Genomic DNA, 10,783 nt, shown 5'->3' with positions numbered 1-10,783 from the left:
TTTTAAGAATTCACGTAGATTTTGTTTTTCCCTTTCCCTTACATTTTCAGGGCTTCAAAATCTACATCTCAGCTCAGTAACTGAGCACTTGCCTAGCATGTGTAGGACCCTGGGTCCTGGGTTTGATCTCCAGCAAAAACATAAATATCTAAACCTAACATTTCCATTTCACATGGTTGATTTCCCCTTCATGTAGCAATTTACATTTGACTTTCAAATGTCCTCTCATAAGAACAAACACTTGCTGATGATAAGGAACCATATATTCCAGGGAAAGCTTGGACTAAACCAAATTAATTCAGCCCAGCAGACACTGTCCTTAGCCTCTCTTTTTCTTGCTTGTAAGGCTGTCAGTCTCCTACCCTCCAGCACCTACTAGAGAGGTTCAACAGCATTCATTCCCAAGCCTCTTGCCACCCCAAATCCTTCACCTTGAGCTCTTTGGTAAGGTGGTACGTGACGATGGTAGTGAAAGAGGAGAAGAGAGGGGCCAGGAACACACAGACATTCCGAATGTCGATGGTGATGTGGAAAAAATGAAGAACATGGTAGATTGCAGCAGAAGTGATCATTAAGCCTGCAACAGGAAGAAGAAACTCCATTAGGTTGTCCTGGTAACATAAAGAACCTAAGGGAAAGAGACGGGACCAATTTAATTATCAATAAAGTGACCACAGCAATCTTGACAAACCACAAGAACACCATCTCAGCAACTGGGGCAGGCCTCTAAATTTCCCTCCTAAGGATTTAACTGGAAATCCAGAATGTACAAAAAACTATCTCTCTCCATTCTCTCACACATGTTCTCCTGTCTTTATGTATGATCTGCTTTTGGAAATCTATCATCGGAATGAAATTACAAGTGTCATCTAGTGAAGCTATTAGAAATAAAAGAAGTTGTTTTCTAACGTACATATAAATACTATGCCTTACTGAAAAACAAAAAATCCTGTTCCTCTCACCTGGATAAATTGTTCCTCCAATGATTCGGCCCAAAGGATACCAGGCCCGGTCATCAAACCAGTTGTGGAATTTATAAAATCCCTCCTCAGCTAAAAACCGGGTAGTCCGATAATTGAAGTACCTGCGGCAGGAAAAATAAAGGCCTGTATCTCTTCTTCTTCCTAAGCAAATACTAATCTGAAGTGAAATATGCTCTTCAGGCTCTAGCACTGAGGAACTTATAATCTGACTAGGTCAGCCTGCTACCCAAACTCACTACAGTACCAGATGTGTTATCTGTACTTCATTCATGTTGCAACTGACGAATAGTTTTTTCCTTAAAGAAATAACCTTGGAGCCCAATGTCACCACAAGCATTCAAGCAGGATAATTTACCAGCCTGGCATGTGGTAGGTGACAAGACCTATCAAGAGAGATAAAATGCCAATAAGACAAGACCACTGAGATGTGGGTACCAGTAAATTTTGCCCATTTCAAGTGACAAGGAACACAAAAAGATCTCTGAACCACACACAAGGACACATGGTAACTTCAAGGGATGAATACCTTTAAAGATGCTGATATAACCCTGTATGTGGGGTGAAAATGATTCAGTCCACACCATAACACAAACTATTGGGTTTAAACTTATAAGGTCTACTCATGTCATTTCAAGTATATCTGAATGCCACCTACATTATAGCAAAAAATCAGATTGCATAAAAAATACATGATATGAAATGCTCAAGTGTTATATATGAAAAGACATTTCTTTTTTTTTTTTTTTTTTTAAAAGACATTTCTTTAGGTCTAAGTTAGGTAAGGCCTTATACATTTACCATTTAAAAGGAAATAATAAAAAAAAAAAAAGAAAGGAATTAAAAAAAATATGTCAAACTGGCAATAGTTTAATTACTTAAATGACTAGCCCTCCTACCAAAGTTGGGTAGGGTGATACATGTCTGTAATCTCAGCACTCAGGAGGCTGAGGCAGGAGGATTACCACAAGTTTGTGGCCAGCCTGGGCTATACAGTGAATTCAGTGGCAGCCTGAACTATAGCAAGACTCTGTCTCAAAAAAACCAACAAAATACAAATATCCTCCCTGCCCATCTACCTAAGCCTATTTTCTCTTTGGTCAGTGAAGGTTTGGCAACTGAACTAAGTAGAAGCAACAAATGGCAGAAATCTCTACCCTTCCATTCATCACTGATAAATGTTACTTTTGTTACAGTCAAGAGGCAGAAGGTTTGAGGGCAACAGGCAGCTGACATGTCAGAATTGTGTCCTCTACTTTCCAGTAGGAAGCTAGTGAGAGTTAGTGTAGGTCAGTGGGACAGGTTTGGAATGGGCCTGTCCTGCTGAGAACTCGGAACATGTCCTCAGCAAAAGGGTCAAATCACATAATCTTTATGATTCCTTCCAGTTCTGTGACTATAGAGCACATTTCTTGGTTTTCCCTGGCCCTCTTACCTTAACATTTGCTCATCTAGAGGGTCTAAGAAAGAGTTATAATACTCTCATCAAGAAAAAAAGGAGAGGGGCTGGGGAGATGGCTCAGTAGAATAAGCGCTTGCCTGGCAAGCACAAGGACCTGAGTTCAATCCCCAGTTCTGCAAAAAAAAGAAAAAAGAAAAAAAGGAGAGCTAGGGATATAGCTCAAAGGCACAGCTCTAACCTGGCAAGTGCAAGATCCTGAGTTTGATTCCTGGTACCCACCCTCCAAAAAAGAAAAAAAAATAAAGGATGAGTTTCCTCAATCAAGAGAAAATAATACACAATGTCTTTGGAGGCCCAAGAGAGAATATCTGAGATGCCTCTAAATTCTTTCAGCTATCTACACAAAACAAAATGATAAATCTGCAAACAGGTACAGGCATTCAACTTTGCACTCAGTGCTCCACAGGTGAATACCTGATTTTTAAGAATCTATGATCCTGCCTTTCCATAAGCCCTAGTTTTAGAAAATATAACAATGACTGCAATCTCAGGAGTGAGACAAAACTACATTGAAATCTTGACTCCTGTATTTACTAAATGTACAACTTTGGACAACTTCCCCCAACCTAAGTCTTTTCATATGTAAAAAGGGATGAAATTAGCTACTTCTCATAGGACTGTGGTAAGGACTTAACAAAATCTATAAAACTCTTATTGAAATAAAACAAATGCTTAGTAAATGTTATTAAAACTACTGAGAGCCAGGCATGATGACACATGCCTATAACCCACACATTCTGAGAGGCTAAAAAAAGACTACCAAAAATTTGAACCTTCTGGGGAGATAACTCAGTGGAATAAGCGCTTGCCTGGCAAGCACAAGGTCCTGAGTTTGATACATGGTACCACCAAAAAAAAAAAAATTGAGCCTAACCTGGGCAGTTTAATGAGACCCTGTCTCAAAATAAATTTACAAAAGGGACTGGGGGGCGTAGCTTAGTACCAAGGCCCATACAAAAAAAAAGAAAACTGGGCCAGGGATGTGACTCAGAGGTAGTTTTTGCCTTGCTGGCAAAAGGCCAGAGTTCAATCCCTAGGACTGCCAGCAAAGAAGAAAAAATAAAAATTAAAAAATAGGGGTTTCCCCAATATCATTTTTTTTTTTTCCAGACCAGGGATTGAACTCAGACCCTTGCACTTGCCAGGCAAGTGCTTATTCTACTGAGCCATCTCCCTGGCCCCACCCCAATATCATTTTAAATCCAATAAAGAAAATCCCTAATCAATCTCAGCTTTAATATATTTCTTTTCATTTCTTTTTTTTTTTTCGGAACCGGGGACTGAACTCAGGCCCAGCACTTATTTTACTGAGCCATCTCCCTGGCCCCAATATTATATTTCTTAATGCTTTAGAATGTAACAATAAGTCCAATTTCTACTCTATAAACAGCTAAACAGAAAGGAACCACAAAAAGTCAGAGACTACAAGTTCATGATTTATAATTCTCTTTCAAGCCTTGAATATACACCAGGCCCTCAATCTATATCACTAATGGTTGGTCATACTGAGAAGCCAAGCTTTTTTGGCCTCAGCAGATCAATACCACTCACATTTTCTGTTTATAAGACTCACCTGCACATTGCAACAGCAATGTTTCGAAGAGATGATTATTTCTATGGAGAACTTGAAGGATTCTGCCTTTAATTGCACTGAAAACACCCTTTTCACTGAAAACTGATGGAATTTAATCTGAAAGCCATGAATCTGAATGCCTCCCAAATAACACCAGACCAAGCAAAGGTACTCACGGATCGAACTCATGGATAACACTTTCAAATCTCAGGACAGCAAAAAGACGAGTGGAGAAAGCTACAAAAATCAGAGAATGAATATTTTTATGGCAATGTGCAATGAAAGAGCAACAGCAGATGACCCATAAATCTTATAGAGAAAATAAAATTATGTGGCACAGGCTCACAGGAAATATAAAATAATCCCGAATTAAGTCTTTATCCATCTCTCCCCACAGAGAAAACAAAATTAGCCGAGCAATGCCATCTACATTTTCCACTTACGTAAGACACATTTAACTACGTAATATATTATACAAAACTTGTAACATTATACTCACCTATCAATACTGAGCTGAACTCACACAGTCACCCTTTACATGGTACAGAGAGCTCCATGCACATATTAGCACTACTTAACTTTGGAGCAAATGATGAGGTATGTCAATCAAAACCATATTTATGACTCGTGAAGAGTCAGAAATCTAAAATCAGAATTGCATTCTCAAAAAGACTTCCCATAAGCCAAGCACATCATGCCTGTGATCCCAGTACTTAGAAGGCTGAGGCAGGAGGATTGCCTTGAGTTTGAGGCCAGCCTGGGCTACATAGTGAGTTCAAGGCCAGCTAAACTACAGTAAGACATTGTCTCAAAAAAACAAAAAACAAAAAAATAGCACTAAGATAGCCACCTAAACAACTGTCTTTTACAGAAATCAGTAGCCAGTGGTCCCCAGTATCTTTCAGCCCTATGAGAAAGTAGAATGAGCACAACATGCTTCCCAGGTAGCCCTTTCACATTTCTTTTTTTCTTCCCCTTCATATTTCTTATGTTTCTTTTATTTTGTCTGCACAAAATTATCCTGATGGGGAATAGTAACAAGAATAATAATCTGCTAAGCGGGGCATGTTAGTGTACACCTATAATCCTAGCACTAGGGAAGCTCGGGTAGGAGGATCACGAGTTTGAGGCTAGCCTGGGCTATAAAGTGAGTTTAAGAACAGTTTGAACTGCAAAGCAAGGCCCTATCCCCCAGCCCCAAAAATAAAACAAAATGCCCCCAGAAATCTGCTAAAAGAACAAGGCTTTTCTTTTTTTTTTTTTTCAGAACCAGGGATTGAACTCAGGCCCTCACACTTGCCAGGGAAACACTTATTCTACTGAGCCATCTCCCCGGCCCCAAACAAGGCATTTTAAGAAAGTTATTTTCGATTTTTCTTGAGATTTTCTTCTTTCCATCCCCAAAGAAATAAAGACCCACATGCACACTCACATAACACAGCAGCCATGGACAGAATGAGAAGCTTCAGAAGTGTGTCCTGCTTCTCATAGGACAACCGCAAAAATCCAAGCTTAGTCATCTTGACATTAACAGGTGGCAACAGGTGACACACAAAGAACTAAAATGGAAGAGTTAAGACCTTACAATACTGAATGCCTTCAATTTATTTAATACATTGACTTTCCTATCTTATGGTAGAACTACAATGGACGAATTAGCTAGGGAACACATCAAAAAGGGTCAGACCCATTCCCAAGCCTCCTTGAAGTATAACCTCCTGGCAAGGAAGCAGACATAAGTCAGTCCATGTTCAAGACTAAAAAGTAGTGATCAAATATACCACCCACAATTCTGTTCCCACACCCTCACAACTAACAAGTATATAAGCACAACATGAGTAAAATAGAAATGTAAATAAAAGAGAAAAACCGGTGGAAGGAAAAGGTCTAAAAAACCAAAAGATGGAAATGATACAGAGAAACAGTATGTGAGAAAAAGTAAGAATATATGGGAGAGGAAAAGTAAACAAAAAGTAGGTATAGAAGTAAAAGCACAAAGAGATAAAGTCATGACTAAATGAGCACAATTTCCAACCCTAATTCGAAGTCTCAGCTCACTGACTATAAGCTTCATACTGCTCCAAATTTCACTGGGGTTGCAGAATCAACTAAACAGTATGTCTGGCCAGGCACAGTGATGCACACCTACAGTCCTACAATCCTAGCACTCAGAAAGGCTAAAGTAGGCAGATCAAAAGTTCAAGACCAAAAAAATAAAATTTAAAAAAAAAAAAAAAAGTTCAAGACCAGGGGCCAGGGAGATGGCTCAGTGGAATAAGTGCTTCCCTGGCAAGCTCAAGGGCCTGAGTTCAATCCCCGGTTAAGTCCAAGACCAGCCCACATAATTTAGTGACTTGGCAAGATGCTGTCTAAAAAAATGTTTTTTTAATGCTCTTAAAGGCCTGGGGACATGTGAAGGCCCTGAGTTCAGTCTACAGTACTTAAAAAAATATATATGATTGACAATAATGTAGATGCAGTCATGCACTCAAGAGAGAAGGCTGGGGATATAGTTTGGCAGCATAAGTGCCTACCTGGCAAGCGCAAGGTCCCAAGTTTGATCCCCGGTACCAAAAAAAAATTTTTTTAAAAAGAGAGAAGTTAAAAAAAAATGGATCACTGTACTTTCAATCTGATTTGCCACACTGTAATTACTGTTCAACTCTTTCTGTTTCAAAGTGTCTCTGTAATTGAAACCAATCTAGGTGACTGATTTCATGACACAGTTTATAGTACCAGATAATAATCTGAAAGGAAAAGAAAAGAAATTTTTCCTATTGAAGGAGAAAAGCAAGGGCTAGACTAAAATGTTAACTCTTTGCGAAGAGTTTAGAACAAATTGGGAGTACTGGTGCCTGCCACTATTCCAAACACTTGGGAGGCTGAGGCACAAGGATCTCCCTGAGTTCAAGGCCAGCCTTGGCTACACTGGAAGTTCAAGACCAGCCACTACAAAACAAGACCTTCTCACTAACCAACAAAACAAACAAAAAAGTTCTTAAATAAAGAAGTTCAGAATGGTAACCACTAGGGGGCCAGGGAGACAGCTCAGTAGAATAAGTGCTTGCCTGGCAAGTGCAGAGTCCTGAGTTCAATACCTGGTACCACAAAAAAATATGGGCAAGAGTTACCTAATACCATAGCAAGTTACCTATTTCAGTACTAGACAAAATTATACTATTAAACCACAAGCTAGTGAGGGCCTAAGGGAAAAAAATATAACAACACTGTTCAAAACTGCAGTGAAATTTTTTTTTTCCACTATTCCTGATCTTTTTCTCACTACTATTGGAGCAAAAGGAGAAGAAAAAAATACTCTGGTCTAAATAGAAGGCATGAAGAATCACACATTTCTAGCGCCAACACCGAGACGTCAAACATCTTTTCTATAATTAACTGTCCCAGGGGAGGAGCGTTAGCTGTGTATTTAATTATAATCCCGAAGGAAAACCTTATCATGGAATCAAAACCCTAAGTACAAGAAGCCAACAACCCAGCCCTCTATCTCAAGTTTGTGCAAGCTTTCAGGATCGGCTGAAAGAGAAGACTCTGCACCACTGAGTTGACAAGATGCACACACCTGGAAGAGTAAACATGGAAAGAGCGGCAGCGCCTGAAAACCGAGCGCAGGAGTTGGTAATTTAAGGCCAGACCTCAAGGGAGTTTTCATCGTGTGCTCGCTGGTCATTTCGCACGCCACCAAAGCAAATAACGACAAATACACTTTTCTTAAGAAGTCAGGAGCTCGCTCCTCCTCAACTGTGTCCGCCAAGGCTTGACATCTGTCCCACCCAGGCCGAGACGCCGAGACGGCAAGCTCCCCAGCCCCGCGTCCTTGCCCCTTCTTCCCTCGCCTCTCTGCGGCAGGTCCCACCCGCCTGTCCTCCCCAGCCCCGTGGAAGGGACCGCCTCTGACCCCGCCCCCCGCAGGACCCCCACCACCTCAGCACCCGCCGCCTGAACCCCCCTCGACACCCTAGTTCCTGGCCGCAGTCCTTCCCAAGCTTTCCAGAGCTAAGTGCACGCCCCGTCCCACGACTCTCCCTCAGCTGCCTTCCCCAGAGGCGCCACATCCTTCCAGTCCACGAGGTCCCCACACCACACTTCACACCCCCTGCTCTAAAGGCCCGAAGATCTGCCTCCCACCACCTTCTAGAGTCCTGCTTCCTGCGCTTCGCTCGCTCAAGCAACATCCTGGACAGTACTTGCAGCTAATTCTCAACTTACAGCCTACGGCCTCCTCAGCCAGCCAGCGTTCCTCGGGAAGCCACTCCGCTCCCTCTGCCATCCGCTCAGTGGCGCACCCAACCCTGGGGGCCGGCTCCGCCTCCCGGACCACTCCCTATTGGATGGCTTCCGGCCAATATGCCATTTTGGGAAGGGATAGGACTGTGTCCTTGTCAGTCAGATTCTGAGGCGGGGATAAAGTCGGGCTTTCACTTTTCAATTGGTCAGTAAAGATATCACTTAGTACCGTGGGGGCGGGACTATGAACTCCCACTGAGCGATCATAGGCCGGCGCGTGAGAGTGAAGCGCGCGGAAAGAACCTGTTCGGGGAAGTTTGGTTGAGAGCCGAGCAGTGACGTGTCGGTCGGTGGACTGGGAAGGGGGCTCCGTAGGCTGCGGTGGCCGATTACCGAGCCACATGACCAGAAGCGGAAACTACGCTGAGGAACCGGCCGAGAAGATCCCAAAATGCAGGTTCTGGAAGCTGTCTTTTTATCTTAAGGTAGAGGCGGGCCTTTGTCTAGTGAAGGGCTAAGAGAGGCCAAGAGTGGCTCTGCCTAGTCTCGAAGAGAGCGGACGCGTCCTGGGCCAGACCGTTCCATTTTTACAGACAAGATTTGGCCGTGATTTGCTGGGGTTGTACTACTCTCCCGAAACTGCCGTAGACAATATGGCATATTTCCGGAGGCACTTCCCGTCCCGCAGCCCTGCGAGGTCTGCGAGGGTGCTGGGGCTCGGCGGGAGCCCGCGCCGCCCGCGACCGGCCTTGCGCGATCCGCCGCCCGCAACCTAAGCCCCAGAGCTGCGTCCCTGCCCCGCCCTGCCTTCCCCTTCCTCCAGCAATACGCTGGCCACGGCCGGCAGGGAAGGGAGCAGTTGCACCCGCCTGCTGCGACTCCGACGCACGCGCCCACACACCGATGAATGCTCGCACCTTCCACGCTGCACGGAAGAAGGGGGCATCTGGGCCGCCCACTCGGGACCCGCCTATCCCTCTAGTCCAATAAATGTTCCTACTCTTAAAAGGCAAGGGGGATGTGTTAATTATTGAAACTGTCCTACCAAAAAAAAAAAAGGCGAGAGGGTGTCCACCCATTGTCGGGATGCCACTGCCACAGGGCTCCCCATTTATACTCTCACCAAGAGCCCCCAAACCTGAAAGGGTGGGATTCCAACAAGTGTTTTGTTTAGGTACTGGGGATCGAACTCAGGACACTGTGCTTGCCAGGCAAGCGCTTATTCTACTGAGCTATCTCCCCAGCCCCCAGTAAGTGCTTTAAAGTCATGTGTGTCGTCTTAAAAGATCACAGGACAAGGCTTACCCCTGAACTGGCAGGAATAAATAGAACTCCTTTATTCTGTTTTCATGGTAAGTATTCAGTCCTCAGAACAAGTTTTTTCTTAAAAAAAAAAAAAAAAAATGTTTTTAAGTAAAATGTAGAAGAGCCCAGGGTATAGCTCAGCCGCACAAGCACCTGTCTGGCAAGCACACTGTCCTGAGTTCAAGCCATGGTCCCTCTACCCCCACCCAAAAAAAGAAATTAGATTCCTTTTTAAATTTAAAAAAGGGGCCGGGGAGATGGCTCAGTAGGACAAGCGCTTGACTGGCAAACGCAAGGATCTGAGTTCAATCCCCTGTTCCGCCAAAAAATAAATAAATAAATAAATTTTTTAAAAAGTACTGTGAAGAATAATAAGATGTTATCATTCTCTTTAAAAAAATTATTGAACAGTGCTCTCTTCAGCAGCACATATACTAAAATTGGAATGATACAGAGAAGATTAGGGCTATGGAGATGGCTCAGTGGAGTAAGCGCTTCCCTGGCAAGCTCAAGGACCTGAATTCAATCCCTCATTCTGAAAAAAAAAAAAACAAAAACAGAAGATTAGCATGGTCCCTGTGCAAGGATGACACACAAATTTGTGAAGCATTCCATGTTTAAAAAAAAAAAAAAAAATTGAACATATTTGTAAAGGGAATACATTTACTTTTTTTTTTTTTTTTTTTTGTAGAACCAGAGATTGAACTCAGGCTCTTGTGCTTGCCAGGGAAGTGCTTATTCTACTGAGCCATTTCCCCGGCCCCGACATTTACTTTTTAGGTGATAAATTAAGTCATCTTTTTCAGAAGTACACCACTGAGAGCTTAAACTAGGCATGATGGATCACACCTATGATTCTAGCTACTTGAGACATGAATTTTTGAGGAAATTTAGCAAAACCCTGTCTCAAAATAGTAAAAAGTGCTGCGTGTGTGGCTTTGTGATCCCCGGGCTCAGCCCTCAGTACTGGAGGGTCATATCTGGAGGGGTATTAAAAACCTAAGCATAGGGCCAGGGAGACAGCTCAGTGGCATAAGAGCTTGTCTAGTAAGCATAAGCTCCTGCGTTCTATTCCCCGTACCAAAAATAAAGGTTAAAAGAAAAACAAAGTCAGAAAAATTAATATAAAATGGGCATCATGTCCCACTCTGGAAGTCTGACTTAAGATAGTATGGTTGAGCTCAGCCTGGTCAACTTTTAAGATACCCTATCTCAAAA

At 42.8% G+C, this 10,783-nt stretch overlaps 1 protein-coding gene and 1 pseudogene across 1 annotated transcript in view; one reads left to right on the top strand and one right to left on the bottom strand.

Moving 5' to 3' along the window:
- Stt3a (STT3A, catalytic subunit of the oligosaccharyltransferase complex) overlaps positions 1-8,330 on the bottom strand; it is a 32,432-nt gene extending 24,102 nt beyond the window's left edge. The window contains exons 1-5 of the mRNA XM_004641387.3: positions 8,243-8,330; positions 5,448-5,574; positions 4,192-4,252; positions 963-1,084; positions 432-577 (exon numbers count right to left, since the gene is read on the bottom strand). Of these exons, the coding sequence (XP_004641444.1) occupies positions 432-577; positions 963-1,084; positions 4,192-4,252; positions 5,448-5,535 (417 nt within the window). The 5' untranslated portion in view covers positions 5,536-5,574; positions 8,243-8,330. The remainder of the gene's footprint in view (positions 1-431; positions 578-962; positions 1,085-4,191; positions 4,253-5,447; positions 5,575-8,242) is intronic.
- A 1,645-nt stretch (positions 8,331-9,975) lies between these two features.
- On the top strand, positions 9,976-10,186 carry LOC111812686 (annotated as a pseudogene).
- Positions 10,187-10,783: the final 597 nt, after the last annotated feature.

Source organism: Octodon degus, unplaced genomic scaffold (assembly GCF_000260255.1).
Source record: "Octodon degus isolate 3935 unplaced genomic scaffold, OctDeg1.0 scaffold00136, whole genome shotgun sequence".
In the NCBI taxonomy this organism is placed as follows: Eukaryota; Metazoa; Chordata; class Mammalia; order Rodentia; family Octodontidae; genus Octodon; species Octodon degus.
The sequence above is the reverse complement of the archived record's forward strand: the minus strand, read 5'-3'. Positions and strand labels throughout refer to the sequence as shown.